The sequence below is a fragment of the Hirsutella rhossiliensis genome (assembly GCF_020360975.1).
Source record: "Hirsutella rhossiliensis strain HR02 chromosome Unknown scaffold00004, whole genome shotgun sequence".
In the NCBI taxonomy this organism is placed as follows: Eukaryota; Fungi; Ascomycota; class Sordariomycetes; order Hypocreales; family Ophiocordycipitaceae; genus Hirsutella; species Hirsutella rhossiliensis.
The window spans coordinates 5,096,927-5,112,832 of NW_025408670.1; the positions used below are offsets into that span (position 1 = coordinate 5,096,927).

At 58.5% G+C, this 15,906-nt stretch overlaps 6 protein-coding genes across 6 annotated transcripts; 2 read left to right on the top strand and 4 right to left on the bottom strand.

Moving 5' to 3' along the window:
- Positions 1 to 501: 501 nt before the first annotated feature.
- HRG_04847 (sec7 domain-containing protein) lies at positions 502 to 4,745 on the bottom strand (the record flags this gene model as incomplete). Its single annotated transcript, XM_044863318.1, has 5 exons — positions 502 to 1,233; positions 1,276 to 1,369; positions 1,487 to 3,727; positions 3,788 to 4,334; positions 4,406 to 4,745. 5 exons carry the CDS (start codon positions 4,743 to 4,745, stop codon positions 502 to 504), a joined length of 3,954 nt encoding a protein of 1,317 aa, XP_044721932.1.
- A 1,053-nt stretch (positions 4,746 to 5,798) lies between these two features.
- HRG_04848 (zinc carboxypeptidase domain-containing protein) lies at positions 5,799 to 7,457 on the top strand (the record flags this gene model as incomplete). The annotated part of the gene is made up of 2 exons (XM_044863319.1): positions 5,799 to 7,156; positions 7,214 to 7,457. 2 exons carry the CDS (start codon positions 5,799 to 5,801, stop codon positions 7,455 to 7,457), a joined length of 1,602 nt encoding a protein of 533 aa, XP_044721933.1.
- Positions 7,458 to 7,616: 159 nt separating this feature from the next.
- HRG_04849 (MAPEG family domain-containing protein) lies at positions 7,617 to 8,240 on the bottom strand (the record flags this gene model as incomplete). The annotated part of the gene is made up of 4 exons (XM_044863320.1): positions 7,617 to 7,701; positions 7,758 to 7,929; positions 7,984 to 8,141; positions 8,206 to 8,240. The coding sequence occupies 4 exons, from the start codon at positions 8,238 to 8,240 to the stop codon at positions 7,617 to 7,619; spliced, it is 450 nt and encodes a 149-aa protein (XP_044721934.1).
- An 888-nt stretch (positions 8,241 to 9,128) lies between these two features.
- On the bottom strand, positions 9,129 to 10,929 carry HRG_04850 (DNA polymerase beta thumb domain-containing protein; the record flags this gene model as incomplete). The annotated part of the gene is made up of 5 exons (XM_044863321.1): positions 9,129 to 9,629; positions 9,681 to 9,907; positions 9,962 to 10,141; positions 10,200 to 10,401; positions 10,522 to 10,929. The coding sequence occupies 5 exons, from the start codon at positions 10,927 to 10,929 to the stop codon at positions 9,129 to 9,131; spliced, it is 1,518 nt and encodes a 505-aa protein (XP_044721935.1).
- A 640-nt stretch (positions 10,930 to 11,569) lies between these two features.
- On the bottom strand, positions 11,570 to 12,969 carry HRG_04851 (TFIIE alpha subunit domain-containing protein; the record flags this gene model as incomplete). Its single annotated transcript, XM_044863322.1, has 4 exons — positions 11,570 to 11,722; positions 11,774 to 12,650; positions 12,716 to 12,811; positions 12,875 to 12,969. 4 exons carry the CDS (start codon positions 12,967 to 12,969, stop codon positions 11,570 to 11,572), a joined length of 1,221 nt encoding a protein of 406 aa, XP_044721936.1.
- A 951-nt stretch (positions 12,970 to 13,920) lies between these two features.
- Positions 13,921 to 15,878, top strand: HRG_04852 (NAT, n-acetyltransferase, of n-acetylglutamate synthase domain-containing protein; the record flags this gene model as incomplete). The annotated part of the gene is made up of 4 exons (XM_044863323.1): positions 13,921 to 14,058; positions 14,121 to 15,037; positions 15,137 to 15,283; positions 15,335 to 15,878. 4 exons carry the CDS (start codon positions 13,921 to 13,923, stop codon positions 15,876 to 15,878), a joined length of 1,746 nt encoding a protein of 581 aa, XP_044721937.1.
- Positions 15,879 to 15,906: the final 28 nt, after the last annotated feature.

Sequence of the window (15,906 nt, forward strand, 5' to 3'; positions counted from 1 at the left end):
CGTATGCGCCTCATCAGCTCCCCAGGCTGGATTTTGGTGAAGTGCGCTGTTGTCATATGCGTGGACCCGCCAGTCACGAGCAGTACAAGGTTGACGCAAAACACATCTTCTGGCTGCTTTTTGCCTTCTTTGGTTACATGAAGATATTTCCCGGCTTCCTCTTGCGCCCAGTGGATTTCCCGCTGCGCCCGAGCCGTGGCTCATACAAGAGTCCACAAACGCAATATCCTTGTACTTCGGAGAAGGCACAGAGCCAGACCTTCTGGTCCTTATGGACAACCAGCCTCTGAACTCGCCACAGATCCTTCAGAAGGCTGAACAACAAGAATGATAAGAACAAGGCAGGCGGCGCCATTCTCTTCTGCATCACGTCTGCGTCAATTCCAGGTCTGATGCTTCCAGAACCTGATAATCGCGGGACTTGACTTTCATGTCGCTTCGGAATAGCCCCCCTTCCCCTCCCCCTTCCATTCTCTTTGCGTCTTTTCTTGTCGCCCGTGTTCATGCATTCACGGGCTGGATCGGGTGTTTGGACAAGTGACCCGGCTCCAGCGGCAATTCTTCATCCGCAGTGCCGCTGTCCTTCTCCCTCTTCTCTTGGGGCACCTGGTCCCTCCTGACCTCATACAAAGGCTCCTCTGCTTCGACCTTGGCCCCCTTCTCAACCAGGGGCTGAGGTGATCTGCGCCCGTCAGAAAAGCTAACTGCGGCTTCGCTTTCACCATCGGAAGGGATGGCAAGTCTTCCACCCGCCGAGACGCTCCTAGCTGCCTGCGCGGAAGAGTATCTCCTGTGAAGCTCCCGGAAGCTCCGGGCTGTAGCAGTTCCGGCGCTCGTAGTTGACTCTCTTCGATCGCTCTGCTCGTGTTCCTGCGGTGGTTCTGGTGAAGCTTCATGGCCTGAGAGGAAAACGTCATCTGGTGCTGCGCTCTGCACAGGGGAGCCGATTGGTTGCTCTGCTTGCTGCTGTTGCTTTCGAGCAAAGACCTTGTCGTCTTGGGACATGCTTTGAAGCTCGGTGCCTAGGTTGATGACGGATGCTTTTTTCCCGTGGACCACAAAGCTCCCCGTACCACGGGTGAGCATGATATCCTGTGCTCCATCTTCGAATGCTCCGGCCGTAGTGACGTCCTTGCCCTTTCTGCCCCGGTGATGCGGAAGATGGCCAGCACCCTCCCTAAGCGTGCGCTGGAGGCTCCGTCTGATTTTGCTTCTATCCACCTTGTCGCGATCCTGGAGAGCACCATGATCGGCACTTTCGGCTGAAGTTGACACCGTAATTTTGTCAATGGAGACTCTGCCTGATCTAGCCTCCCACAGGCCGGTTTGCTTCAAAAAGTCACGCTCGTCGGCGTCGACCTCATCCTGGCTACGATGGGTTTTGCTTGACGACGCCGTGTCCCTCCCATCTCGAGATGAAGTCGGTCGTGGCTGAGGAGTGGACGTGGGAGAGGGAACTGGCGAAGCAGCAAAGCTTGAAACGGACCCGTGCCTGGTGCTTCCCGTGTCAGACGCTGTCTGGGATGGATCGTGTGATTCCCGACGCGACTTAATTGCACTCGGGGGTGGGGTTTGAAAAGTCTGCTTGGAGGATGACTCGGCCTCGTGAGGGGCCTCGGTTGCGCTCGAGAAGCGAGAGGTGTTGAGATTCGCGGGCGTTTGAGGGCTCGACTCGGTAGCGCTATGCCGGTCGGAGTTGTTCTCGAGATGGGTAGATAGCGGTCGTGGGATAGGGGATGCTCTCTGTTCGGTGTCCACATGGGCTTTTGTTGGCGTGGCCGTCGACGCAGACGTTGGTCGGTCTTCCGCAAGGTCCTGAACTAGAATATCGCGATGGCAAGTTTCTTTCCATATCTCCATGCGAGTCCACTTGAGCTGTGCGGCCATGCGAGCCGCGGCCAGCAAGAGTGATTCCCTCGTCCTGGGCTGGATGGGCGCCAATATTTGAAGATGACGGGCGTTCCTGAGATGTTCCTCAAGTCGTTTTTGAGCATCCTCGACCTTACGGTCAGCTTCTGTAATCTTCTGCTGCAGCCCGTCCCGCCTGGCTGTTTGGATGTCCTGCGCCATCTTGTGATCAATCCGGCCGCGCGCAATGGAAACAGGGCCGGTTGGGGTCTGGATAAGCTGCGTGGCGTCGGAGCTATCGAGACGCCTCATGCCGCGACGGCCCTGGCCATCGTAGTGGCCTCCAACGACACCTCGCATCCTAACCCCTGATGTCCTAAAAGCAGCAGCGTAATTAAGCTTGGCTAGCCAGTCGTTTCGCTCCTCCTCGTTGTCGGCGAGAAGCACCTCATCCAGCCCGCCTTGTCTGACGTAGACAAAAGCATTCTTGTGCTTTTTGTACGTGGTGTCCACAAGAGCGACAGCCCCTTGCGTGGACATCAATGCATCCGGCTTGAACTCCTCCAGGGGTGGCTTGAAGATGATGGGGATCCCGTCATGCCCCGCCTTGAGGTGATTTTCGTACTGGTGCATCAGATTCTTGATCCAACTGGTGTTCTGGAAAAAGTACAGCTGGGCTCCGGTGAGAATGGCTCCCCATTCTTGCCAAGGCGAGCGTGTCTTCCTCCTCTTGATTTCCTTTCGCCACAGTAGGCCGACCTTTGTGATCTTGATATCCACGATGCCGGGGTGCGCCTCGGCGGGATTCGTGGCTGTCTTTTCCGACATGAAAGCGTCGGGGCGAGATCTGGCCGAGACAATTTGCAGAACTCCCGTCCTGAAGAAGGTCTTTTGCAAATCTCTTAGGTTGAGGCTGGTGGAGGTGCCCAAATAAGTGTAGTGATCATCCAAGGACATTGCATCCTTGAGATTCGGCCGCAAAGCATCCAGATTGCCATCCATTATTAGCGTGTACGGGTCTATGGGTTCCTTGATAGCTCGCTTGGCAGGATCCCCAGGGTTGGCTGAAAAGAGTTGCTTCTTCTTCTTCCTCTTGTTTGTGGCGTTGCGTTCTGAGTTCAGGTCGATCTCGTCTTCCACGTGGATAAAGGGCGTGTAGGATATATTGTCATAAAAGCATTCGAGGATCTCGTCAAAAATGCCTTCCCCACGAGTGTTCTTCAGATAGTCTGACTTTTGCATCTTGTGCTTGTTGTTCTTGTTGAAAACATCCGTGTGAAGAATCAACTGGGAGAAGGCGATGAAATAGGCTTGATCTGGGGATGAGTAAATACCAGGGTTGCACTCATGATAGCGGTTGGCAAACGCCTGCAGGCATCTGTCTATCTGCTGGGTCTCCTTTGGCAACTCAGCCTCCATCAATAGCTTTCGAAGGGCCATGTCCATCGGGTCACCGAAAAAGCTGAATTTTCTCATATAGCTTCTCAGCACGGCGGCCGTGAAAGGATCGGTGCCTTTGGAGACGGCGGACGCGATCAGCCCTCGGCTAACGACTTCTTCAAGGCGCGCGAGGTACTTGGCTGGTGACTCGTCATCACGACGTTCTGGCAGCACAATGGAGCCTCTCGACAATTGAAGAGAGTTGCTCTTGGACGTAATGGAGCCTGGAGTCGCAGGCGTCAGCGAGCCCTGGCGGCTCAGCTCGGAATTCTGGCGAATGCGGCTTAGCCCGAATAGGTCCCCAAAGCTCTTGCGGCCAGTTGAAGTCGAGGTTCGTGTCGTAGGCGGAAGAAGGTGGTCGTCCGTTGATTCGCGGCCCATGGAGCTCATGGTGGACGATCTCTCCCTCAGCAGATGAGCCCGTGTCGGCGAAGAGTGGCTGGAATGGGTGGCGCTGCTACGGGCGAGGAGAGCGGTGGGAGCTGCTTGAGCAACCGACCCATCTTCATGGCGATCAGTCCGGGCACGCGGAGTTGTTGCACTCCGGGCCGAGCTAGGACGTGGTGTGGAACCTGCGCCAAGGGACGTTGACGAGGCGCTCGCGGGTTGGGCCGCGTTCTTCTGCGGAAGATGTGCCATGGGAAATAGTTGTTCGGGGGCCCTTTTTCCTCTGCGTAGCTTGAAGAAGGGCGTGGAAGATTGGGGTTTCCTGATGGTGGACGACGGGCTGGGATGGGAGACGTGGTCGACGGAGCTTGCATCGGACTTGGAGGAGTCGGACTGACGCTTGTTGGAGGCATCGAGAGCGGCGCCATTGGGGCCGGGAGAAGGAGATCGTGGCTCGGTAAGGGTAGCGAGGGATGGGCGGCCTCTGTCTTCCGTAAACGAGGCCCTTGGGGGCTGGCGAGGCTGGTTCTTGGCATCGTCGTCATCTCGCCGGGGGATGTCGTTGGAGCGTCGAAACTTTGCAGCGAGACTCATGCGAGACGACATTTTCTTGGGGCCGGTAATTTCGTTTGTCGGGGCAGTAGTGACAATGGCGGGGGCTGGATGTGTTTATGAACTTGGTCAGCAAACAGAGAGTGGGCAAGGCGAACAAGGGTGCGGGATCAAGTACGTCTCGGGACAGGGGGAGGCCGTTCGGCCTGCTGCTTGGCCCTGAGAGAGAGCTGAGAGTCGGATGCATTTCGGAAGCGCAAGACGGAGAAGCGTCGATGTTTGTTGGACTCTTGCTCGGCCTGGGCGGATTCGCGGCTCGGTGGCTGAGGCGAGGCGGCGTCTGGAAGGGCGATTGGCGGGGGCCGCCGTTGCTGCTGGCGCAGGGGCTGCTGTGCCGAAAGGGCAGAGGCAAGAGGCGCACCGGAGTCGCTGTCATCGTCGGCGTTGCTTGGGTTGTTGTCGTCGGAGGCTCTTGGCGCAGCGGCATTCAGGCGTCGCATGTCAGTCTCGCTAGCCATGGTGCCTCGACGACGAAGTAAAGGCATGGCTGGGGGCGATGGTCATGGCACGCGACGGCGCCTGGCCGATGGATCCGAGGAAGCCGTTGCAGAGGCAGAGGGTGAGCGGTTTGGGAGACGACAACGTTCTCGTCACTTAGAGTTTGCTGCGACAGCAAATGTCTAGTTTCCGGGAGGCCACGGCCGTCGCTGTGGGTTCACGTGGAAATCATTTGCGCTGGTCGTCGACGCCGTCGTCAAGCCGCGTGGTTTTGGAAGCTGTCGCAAGTCTCGTAGGATGGCTCTCGTCTTGTGTCCCCTCGCCTTGTGTCGCAATGCTCTCTGTTTGTTCGAGGCCCGGATTGACTGACTGGAGGATGATGGAAGGTTAAGGGCATGGGAAGGTAATAATAGTTGGAAGGAGGCATGCTAACAATTGTCAGGCGCAGCGGCGGCCAGGGGCTGTGGCTCTGTTCGGTGCAGGTGCTGCCAGCGGGTACGTACTGTACCTACTTGGTACCTAAGGTATGTATCTCGGTCCTTACTGTAAGGTAGAGAGAGAAAGCCGTCAGGCACTCAAAACACATGCCATGGGTACCCAGCTGTATCCAGGAGATTGGCGGCACCTTGCTCAGCCCACAACGCATGCACAAAGTACCGGCAGATACAAGCCCCGGATACCCTTAGTCAGAGAGTGCTGACTGAAGCACCAACGGAGGATAGGTAACCTAGGAGGTGTTAGGTAATTACTGCTAAGGCAATGCCGATGTCATGGCATGATGCGGCGACAAGTGTTGGTAGGTACAAGTAAGTTCCTGGTTGACTCGGTGCCTTCGTGTATCTACACGGATATCTAGGTACCTACCTTACAAGGTACATAGTATGTACCTGACTAAAAGGCTCCATCGAAAGAACATACCGCTAATTACTGAGTGGTGCCGCCTTCTTACATGGAACGAGGCAAGATCCATCAGTAACGCCTCCCCGTCTCCTCCTCCTCCTACTACCCATACCAGCTGGTTCAGAAGACACGCCTTTTCCATCATCTCTAAAGCGCCGACACTTGCAGCGGGCATGGGAAACCCCAGCGTCGCTGGTCCATCGACCCGGCCGTCAATCCCTCTGCTGTTGCTGCTGCTGCTCGCACTACTCCATCCGGCCCTCTCCGCCGGCGTCCACTACAACAACTGTCCAAACGTCCGTTTGTTCCCATGGCTGGCAAGGCTTCGTGACTCCGCCATCGAGCATGTTTTTGGGCGCCATCCGTCAAAGGCCGCTGACCAGCCATCGGATGTTGCCCAAATCCCGCCGGCAAAGTATGCCAACGAGCTCGTTCTCCGTTTCAACATTAGCACGGCCGATGAAGAAACGACCCTCTCCGAGGCCGCCGCTCGGCTCTTCCTCGACGTATGGGCCTTCACCGATGACTTCGTCGACATACGCCTCCATGCCGACGAGGTGGCGCCTCTCCTCGGTCTCCTCCCGCAATCTCTCCGCTCGTCTCAGTCGACCTTGATCTCCGACCTCGCTGCCGCTGTGCATCAGTCCTTGCCTTCGAATGGTCGCCCGGATACCGTCGAGGCCGAGGCTGTCTCTCAGGCACTCCTCACACCGTTGGCGCCCGAAGACAACCTCTTCTTCCACGATTACCAGCCGCTTCCTGTCATTATCCGCTGGTTGCGCCTGCTCGAGGCTATGTTTCCCTCGTATGTCAGTTACGTCACAGTGGGCAAATCATTCGAGGGCAGAGATATACCGGCCCTGCGCGTCGGCTTGTCCGACCTGTCCGATTCCGATGTCCCGCGAAAGACGGTTGTCGTCACCGGAGGCCTCCACGCGCGTGAATGGATTTCGACCAGCACCGTCAACTACTTGGCTTGGTCGTTCATTACATCGTTCGGCAAGGAGCGGATGATTAGGAAGCTACTCAGTAATTTTGACATGGTTTTTATGCCCGTCATCAACCCGGATGGTTTCGAATACACGTGGAAAACAGATCGTCTGTGGCGCAAGTCCAGACAGCCAACGCGGATACGTTTTTGCCGCGGTCTGGACCTTGACCACGCGTTCGGCTTCGAGTGGGACGACTCGCAAAACCAGAGCGACCCTTGCTCTGAAAGTTACGGTGGACAAGAGCCATTCCAGGCTGTCGAGGCGATGCAGCTCGCCAAGTGGGCTCGCAACGGGACCCTTAACAAGGTCCAGTTCGTGGCATTCCTCGATCTTCACTCCTACTCTCAGCAAATTCTCTTCCCCTTCTCGTCCTCGTGTGCCGTGGACCCTCCGAACCTGGAGAATTTGGAAGAGGTCGCCACAGGCATCGCCAGAGCTATCCGGATCTCGAACGGAGAGCCGTACGCAGTCGCTCGGGCCTGCGAAGGCGCCGTGGCGGCCAAGGAGCCGCGCCGGAACAAGCCGCAGTCTCGTATCGAGTCGGGGGGAGGCTCCGCCATTGACTGGTTTTATCACGAGATGGGGGCCCGTTTCAGTTACCAGATCAAGCTCCGAGATACTGGCACTTATGCCTTTCTTTTGCCTAAGGAGCAAATCATACCGACCGGCGAGGAAATGTTCAATGCCATGAAATACCTGGGCGACTACCTCTTGGGCAACAATGGGATCGAGCGAGACTGGGCAAAAGAGGCGGGCGGAGATGACATGGACAGCCTCGGAATCGGCGACGACGGAGCAAGCAGCCCAGAGCTCAGAAAACGGAGAGTTGCTCGCAGGTAACAAAGTTGACAAACTGTCACGGGTTATACGGCCAAGCTACGGAGGCTGCTAGTTCAGTTATCGACACAGAGAGGAGACCTTGGCCGGCAGGTCGCAGCAAGATACAGCACCCCACACGATTCGGCACATGATCCAAACCAGGGAGAGGAAAAGATTCTTCTATTGGCCTAGGACGAGCATGACGGAGGTATAAGCGGCCGCGAGTTTGAGCAATGAGTCAGATAAGGATGCGCCGATGGAGCCGCTGCAGCAGAAATGATTAATCAGTGGGACACGAGGCAGAGACGGCCAAGGACGTACGCGAGCCTGCCGGCAGGGCCGGCAGAGGTATAGCCAAGGACATAGATGACTCTGGAAACAGCCCAGCCGGCGCCGAGGACAGCGGCGGGAAAGGGGTAGCGAAGGCCGGCGATGAGGAGAGCGCCAAGAAAGGAAGTGTGGTTCTCGGTGAAGTTGGAGTGAGCTCGCTGGGCTGGGGCAAGGTTAGAGAGCACGCAGGACATGGGGAACACGGCGGGTTACGTGCCGCAGTTGAAGAGATAGGCATTGGGGTCCTTGTCGGCCTGCTCGGTTGTAGCATAGGCGATAGGATACTTCAAGCCACTGGCCTTGCGGAACTTGGATGTGCGCACGACATGAAGGGTGTTGACGAAGAAGGTGCTTGTGGCGGCTGCGAGGACGAGGCTGAATGGAAGGTTTGTTAGCTGGGCGAGAGACCAAGTGGCAGAGCGTGGGCATTGGCACCGACCCGTACTGGTCCGGGAGCTCGAGCAGGAAAGGCATCTTTTTTTGCGAGAGTTGGCAGAGGCGAGCACTGGGAACAAGGGAAGTCGAGAGTCGGATGAGACGGGGGTTGAGAAGGCAGGGAGAAGTGGGGATGGAAGAGAAGGACGGGAGTCGAGCCTCCTTCTTATGTAGTCGGCCGCTTCGCAGGGCGGATGGAGGAGGCTACCTACCTAGGTAAAGTACCCAAGGTAGGTAGGTGACTTGGGTGGTAGGTACGGCGTACTAGTAGGCATGTAGGTACAGTAGGTACCTCGGTACCTAGTAATAGTAAGACGGTACGTGGACCTACGGGGACTCGGCGGGATTGAGGGAGATCCGGGGTTCGGACCTCCCTGCCCCAGGGGCTCCTTGAAGGCCCCCCTCCGCCTCCGCAGTTGCCGCCGCCGGCGTCAAACGCCGGAACAGGGACTTGGCCGCTAGGCAGGTAGGGAGTAGATAGCTAGGTAGGTAGGTATAGTTAGTGGGTACAGTACCTAGGTACAGACGTAGGTAAGTGTCGAACAGGGCAAATACCACTTAACCACCAGCAAAATAGGGGCACCCCCAGTGAAGGTGTTATTGGTATAGTTTATAAGTCTTTGTCCTGCTGACAGTAATTAAGGTACCATGCCATTTGGTAATAATGAAGTTGGTGCCTGGGAGAATGACGAGGCTAGGCAGGGTACAGAGTAATTACGTACGACCCACCTAGGTACTGCACTCCTACGGCACTCCTACGGCACTCCTACTGCACTCCTACTGCACTCTGCACTCCCCCGGTGTTCCGGTCTGGTGGGTCATCAGCATCATCAACTTTGCAAGTCCGCACCAAAGTCCGCATCTGAACTCTCTTCCTGACCTCGACCTGCCGCTTACAAAGCCGCACCAGCATCCGTCGGCGTGCAGTTAGCCCGTACACCTCTCTTCCGGTGGCCGCCAGGGCAGGCCCAGGCCCTCAAAGACTCGCTTCTCGGCCGTCTCCATGTCCGGCGCCGGGCCCCGGTCCCAAGACGCTCCGTCCCCTCCGGCCCCCTCCAGGTCCACCCACTCGCCCGTGTCTTGCCTCCGGATCCCGCTGCTGTCAAACTTGAGGCCCAGTTCCCGCTTGCAGTACCGCCGCAGGTCGCGCTGGAACGTGGTCCCGCCGCTCCAGCCCAGCAACGCGCACCCCACCGTCTTCCACGGACTGACGATTATGTCCACGCGCCGGTGCGGCGTCGGCTCCGTCTCCGTCGTGCTGCCCGGCGCCTGCCACACCACCATGGCCTTGTCCAGCGTGTCGAATCCTGTGCCCCGGCCTGCGCCGTCTCCCTTCCACGGCAGTGGGATCTGGCCCCGTTCGCTATTTCTCGTCCACAGACTCAGCGTGTGAGTGATGAAGCCGCCTCTCTCCAGGCTTAGCACCACCTTGTCTGTGAAACTCAGCGTCCTGGATTCGTCTCGGTGGCTCAGAATCACGTCGACGTCCCCGCTTTCCCCTTTCCCTCTTCGATGACCTCCCGCAATCGTCATTTCGAAGCCGGCGTCGATTCCTCGCGCGTTCGACAGAATGATTTGCGCAATGGCCTCGACTTCTCGGCGCGGAATCTTGAGTTTCAACTCATCATAGAACTTGACCCCTATCTGCTGTGCCCGGCTGAGAGACGCCCACCCGTGCTCGACAACATCGTCGAGATTCCTCCATCCTGTCTCATGTTAGCAGATGGTCTAATATGCTCCCTTGTCGCCGGTTGCCTAACCCTTGGCGTAGAATTCTCGAGCGACGCTGTCTCCCACGCCCCAAATGCCGTAGAAGAGTTTGAGGACAGCCAGCTTGGGATCCGACATCGCATCGGCTGCCTCCTTGGTTTGGCCGTGTTCGCGCCACTGCTGATAGAGCGCGGCGATCTTGCCGCCGCAGCCCGGGAGCCTGGCGATTTCTAAGCGGTGACTTCTGTTCAACACATGGCGCCAACGGATTCGTCGAGGGAGTCTTACCCAGAGACCATCGCAGTGGATGCGGGTACGCGGCCAACGTCGCAATGGACGTCGAGTACGCCCTCACACCGATCTGGTCTCCTTGGAGAAGACGCAGAGTTCGGATGCTCTTGAGCTCTTCGATGAAGGCAGCATTGGGGCTGTGGACGGGTGTTGGCCGCTGGCACGAGTACGTGGTATGGAGGTACGCGGGCACCAAGGGCTGAATCGCGTCATGTTCGGATGTCGTTTGATGGGCCAAAGCCGGTGGGGGATGACGTGACCGGCCGGGTCCATGCGAAGCACCTCTCAACGCCTGCATGGATGAGGTGCCACCGCTCACGCGCCGTGCACGCCACGGGATGCCCGTCGTGGCGGGCGATGGTGGGCGTTTTCTCGACGAGCCAGCGTCCAGCCTGCGGCCCCGATAGAGGAGATAATCGTCCGTGGGCAGCACAGTGTCCCGTTGCAGACAATCCGTGAGCCAAGAGAGCTTGAGCACTTGGACCGAGGCGGCCACCTCGGAAGCCCCGCCGCCACGGGCAAGGGCGCCTCCGAGGATTGGCTCCGTGTCGAGCTTGAGGCGTCTGAGCTCAAACTGGGCGCGTGCCGTCTTGGAGATGTTGCCCACGACGACTTGAGCCTCGTGGATGTCGTACGTCAGGGACGGGATGCTGCCCTCGAGCCGGTGGAGCTCGTCCGGCGACAGGTGAGTCGAGAGCAGGTAGATGGGGGGGAAGTCGAGCGGCATTTCAGTGGTCCCTCGAAAGACATGGCGACAGCAAGGGTGGTCGTTTGTCGTCGATAGCTCAAGCCCATGCATGAGGGAGGGAAGTGGCAAGGTTGCCACTTGCTAGGGCCAGTCAATGCGCCGGTCAATACGTTTTTGCCCAGACGCGCGACAACAAGGAGGCTCTCGCTCCCGGCAGCATCGCGGGCTCCGCTGCGCCAGCGCCCACAACGCGTGTTCAATTAAATATATGGCGCACGGGATGACGGGAGAGGCAAAAGAAACCCTGTTTTATTCTGTCGACGGAGGTACCAACCAGGGCAGGCTGCAGCCTCGCCGAGATACAGCACAGTACATCGAGTCAACTGCAAACTTCTATTTCATCGGACAAGCACTCTCAGATGCATCCATGGACCCAGGCAGGTGACTGGGCTGGCTTTTACTGCGTACAGTGTGCTGCAATCTCTCTACTTCTCCTTGTCCCGCGGTTGCGCGCGTGTCCCCTTCCCCTCGGCCATCTGCACGATATTGCCATCGCCCTTCGTCCATCCTGTCACAGCAGACGTGATCCTCTATCCTCCGTGGCTCCAGAGTTCACTCCCCTTGCCTCCCACTCGCTGGCGCGTTCCTCCCGTCTTGCCCCTAATTTCGCCTGTGTTCTCTATACGTCCTCAAACTCGACTTCTTCGTCTTCCTCATCGTCTCCGCCGTCTTCCCCGATACCCCCTTCCATCTTCAGCCCAGGCTCCATCTTGGCTCGCTTCGCGACTCTTTCCCCTGAGGCGTCCAGGCCGTTGAGTGGCTCGCCTTCTCGCTTGATCCCCGTCAAGCCTGGTGTGCCGAGACCAGAGACGTCTGCCGTTGCCGGTACGTCTTCAAACTCATCTTCGTCGTCCTCTTCTTCCGAGCCAAACTCTTCATCCCCCCCGCCATTTTCCTCTCGTGCTCTCTGCACCGCTTGATCGGCCTTGAGCTTCTCAAAGATATCGTCGATCTGGGCGATGGTGCTGCTATCCTCAGGCCTCCCCCTTGACGCATCCTCGGCCACCTCCTTCTTTGCAGTGGCTGCGCTGGTGTCGGCAACCCCGGCAAAGGATTCTCCGGTGACGGTGCTATTGGACATCCAGGCTGGTAACGCGTTCTGTCGGGCAATCTTCTCCTTGCGAGCCCTCTCGGCTTCCTTTTCAATCTCCGAGGGCCCTTCGGCTGTCGAAATGTTAACGGCAATTGACTGCGGCCCCGTGTTGGTGAGGCCCTTGACAGCCATGGGCCGATTCGCTCCGGCGTCGACGGGTATCGTCGCGGCACGCTGGTGGGTGGCGTCCCGAACAACAGGCCGCGCTTTGGCCAAGGCTCGGTCGAAGTCGCACTCGGGGATATGGACAACATCAATCTTGGGGAGGAGCTCGCCGATGAACTTGAATTGGTCGTTGAGACGAGTCGACTGTTCGTGCCCGCCTGAGTTGCGGTCCGCCTCAAACGTCAAGGTGTGGTGGCAGCGGTGGCAGAGGAAGCCGTTGGGGCCGACGTTGTCGAGGACTTCCATGGCGGTCCATTCGGCCTTGCAAAAGGTGCAGAAATACTCCTTCTTCTCGTTGACAGCAACCGAACTGCCTTGCACCTCCTTGTCGATGGTGTAGACTCGCCATTTGATGGCGTCGATTGTATGGCGGTAGTTGATGTAGTACCACGTTCGGTTGCTCGGGCGGGGATTGCCTGGACGCAGCTCTTGCCTCGTGTGTCTGCCACCGAGTCAGCGCATGGTGAAGAGTCTTTGCGCAGCCGGGCGCGGAGAGGCACAACAGACACTGTTAAGAAGCGGTCCTCTCTCAGCTTGCCGCAGATCTTGTGCAGGTCCTTTGTGTTGATGGCCATCAAGTAGGCCAAGTCGTCGTCCCGAAGCCTGGTAAAGCACTCGGTCAGCCGACGTCGACCGACGATTGCCTGCGGGGCGAACAGAGCGTACGTCTCATGCAGTATCAGAGCGTCCACCACGAGGATGTCGCGCGTCGGGTAAAAGGCCCGCATGACGGACTTGATGAGGGTCACTGCGAGATCCATGGCATCGGTGCGCGGGTATATCGAGAAGACGGGAGTCGAACGAGCACGAGGCGGGAGATGGTTGTCTCAAGCTCGTGGGCCGTCCAAGGGACGAGCGAGTGGCAGCCCTGATGTTCAAGGACGATGCAAGGCTGAGCATCGCCTCGGGGACTAATCCGTCATTGCGCCGCGGTGGGTTTCGGTCGCGCAAGCCCCCGCGATGAGCTTTCGGTCGTTGGGTCCCGTGATTGCCGCAGCAGCCGCGTTGTGGTCGTGAGCTGTTGTTGGAAAGGAGTTTGCTTGGATCAAAAGTGAGTCGACACAGGCAGGGCAGGGCCTTTCGAGGCAGGGCCTTTCGAGCAGGGCCTTTCGATGCAAGGGTGGCCCGTGCGCGCTCAGCATCAGAGCTCAGCATGGGAGGGAGCTCAGCATCCGAGGGAGCTCAGCTCAGCATCGGAGCGACCACCAGGCTGCGCTCTAATTATTAATAATTAATTACTGTAGCCTCGTCATCCTCCCGTCTTCGTCGACTGCCTTCCAAAGGCCGCAAACACGGTTTCTCGAAAGCCCCAGCTGCTAGCAGATGATGCATAAATTCGCATCACATGTGCGCACACGATGCCATTTTTGCAGCACCACCCAGATAATTAATTAGCCTTTTTCTCCAGATACAGTTTGGTTTTACGTCTCACAAAAAAGATTGGCCCGTGAGCAATGGCGCCAATCTGGCGAACAATCGCCCTCGACGAGGCCTTCTCAAACACAATGGCTTGAAGCCACTCAAAAGCCATCCATCCCGACATCGCACTGCATCGGCAACCCCCCCTTGCCCACAGACACATCCTAAATGCGGTATTACCAGCATGCACGAATCCATCCAGTACACCCGCGTACCCACGCCAAGCCAACGTCAGCACGCCCGCTTGCGACTGCCGCCTCCAACCAGTCCGACACCATCCTACCGCCGGCATCATGCCTTGGGCCTATCGCGGCGCCATGCGCTCCGCCTGCCGTCGTGGCCTCGCCGTCCATCTTCTTCCACGACTAACTCTGGCTCGGCTCTTGTCGAGCCCTTCGACTGGTCGCGCGAGGAAGCTGGCCCTCGACAGGGTAAATATCCGCCTTTTCTCTTCCTCCTGGCCCGACCTTCGTCTCTGACCCCGGCCGCTCAGGAAGTCGTCGTCTCCGTGCTCGAGTCCTCGGCTACAAGCCGCGAAGCAAAGGGCTACCTCCAAAAGTACGCCTCCCGCAAGGTCCATCCGGAACCAGACAGCCCCCAGTTTGTCCAGGGCGTCCCACAGGAGCGCCAAATCCCAGCCTCCGACGAGCCCTTCAACGTAGCCATCGTAACGCTGCGCATGCCCCAGCGCCTGCCGTCCGACAACATCCATGGCATCGCTAGGACCCTCACCCAGCTCCGCGCCCTGGGCCTGCTTGCCATTGTCGTCGTCGACTGTGGCCTCGATGCCACCCGCCAGACGTATAAAGACGAGGCCTGGCGCCTGTGCGAGGCCCTTGACTCTTCCCTGGACCTATCGGCCGCCAAGGTTGCCGACAACATGTTCGCATGGCAATCTCCCAGAGACCTCACCCCGTCGGCTTCCATTTTCTCCGACAGAATGCGCGTCGACGATCAGGGGCTGCTTGAACGGGCACTGCAGCACGGCATGATCGTCATAGCCCCGTGCCTCGCCCGCCGCGACGACATTTCGGCGCCCCAGCCAGCCGAGGCGCACGAGACGGTCCTGACCCTGACAAAGTACCTCAACGGCATGCAGTTTCAAGGCCTCGGCGACGACTGCGCCGGCGACATTCGGCCGAGGAGGATTGCCTCGGTGGAGAGGCTCATCGTGCTGGACCCTCTGGGAGGAACCCCCATGCCAAGCCGGCCCGATCTCTGCCACCGCCTCATCAACCTCGAGCAGGAGTATAGCACGCTGATGAATCATCTTGCAACCCGTCGAGACTCCTCAACTGGACAGCCGGGCGAGAACAGAGAGCAGGGGCCGACTCACGCGGCAAACCTCAACCTCGCCAAGGATGTTCTCTCCCTGTTGCCGCCGTCGTCGTCGGCCCTCGTCACCACACCGCTCGCTGCGGCCAACACGGCGCCACAATCTTCGCCTGCTCCCCCGGGCGCGGCATTGAACCATCCAGCATTCGGCTTCGCTGAAATGGTCACAACCAGGCGGCAGCGGAACCCACTACTTCACAACCTCCTCACCGACAGGCCTGCATCGTCGCCTTCACTGCCGCTCCAGAGGATCAAAGGAGAGGGCGTTGGCCATCTGCAGCTGACAGATTCGGGCGCGGCGACCTTGGTCAAACGCGGCATGCCAGTCACTATATACCCCGACCCCAGGGTCCGCCCATGGCGCCCACCAAGGCCGGGCGCGTCCCGCCTCCGGCTGACGGACACTTGTATCGACCTTCCCCGGCTGGTCCACCTGATTGAGGACTCCTTCAATCGAAAGCTCGATGTCCAGGCTTACCTCGACCGCGTGAACGACAACCTGGCCGGCATCATCATCGCCGGCGAGTACGAGGGCGGAGCGATATTTACGTGGGAGCGGCCAGCCGGCATAGGTCAGCAGGAAGCCTACGACAGCGGGCGACTCGTCCCCTACCTCGACAAGTTCGCCGTTCTCCGGGACCGGCAGGGAAGTGGAGGCGTTGCTGACATTGTCTTCAATGCCATGGTCCAAGACTGTTTCCCGCGCGGCGTCTGCTGGAGGAGCCGCAAGAACAACCCGGTCAACAAGTGGTATTTTGAGCGGTCGGCGGGAATCTGCAAGTTGCGGGATTCAGGCTGGGCCATGTTTTGGACGACGCTCGGGTTGAGTGGCAAACATCCCGTGCTGGGAGACTATGAGACGGTTTGTCGCGGCGTGCAGCCGACCTGGGCCGACAACAATCATATTTTGGAATAGACTGGGGTGGGATAGACTATCAGATATA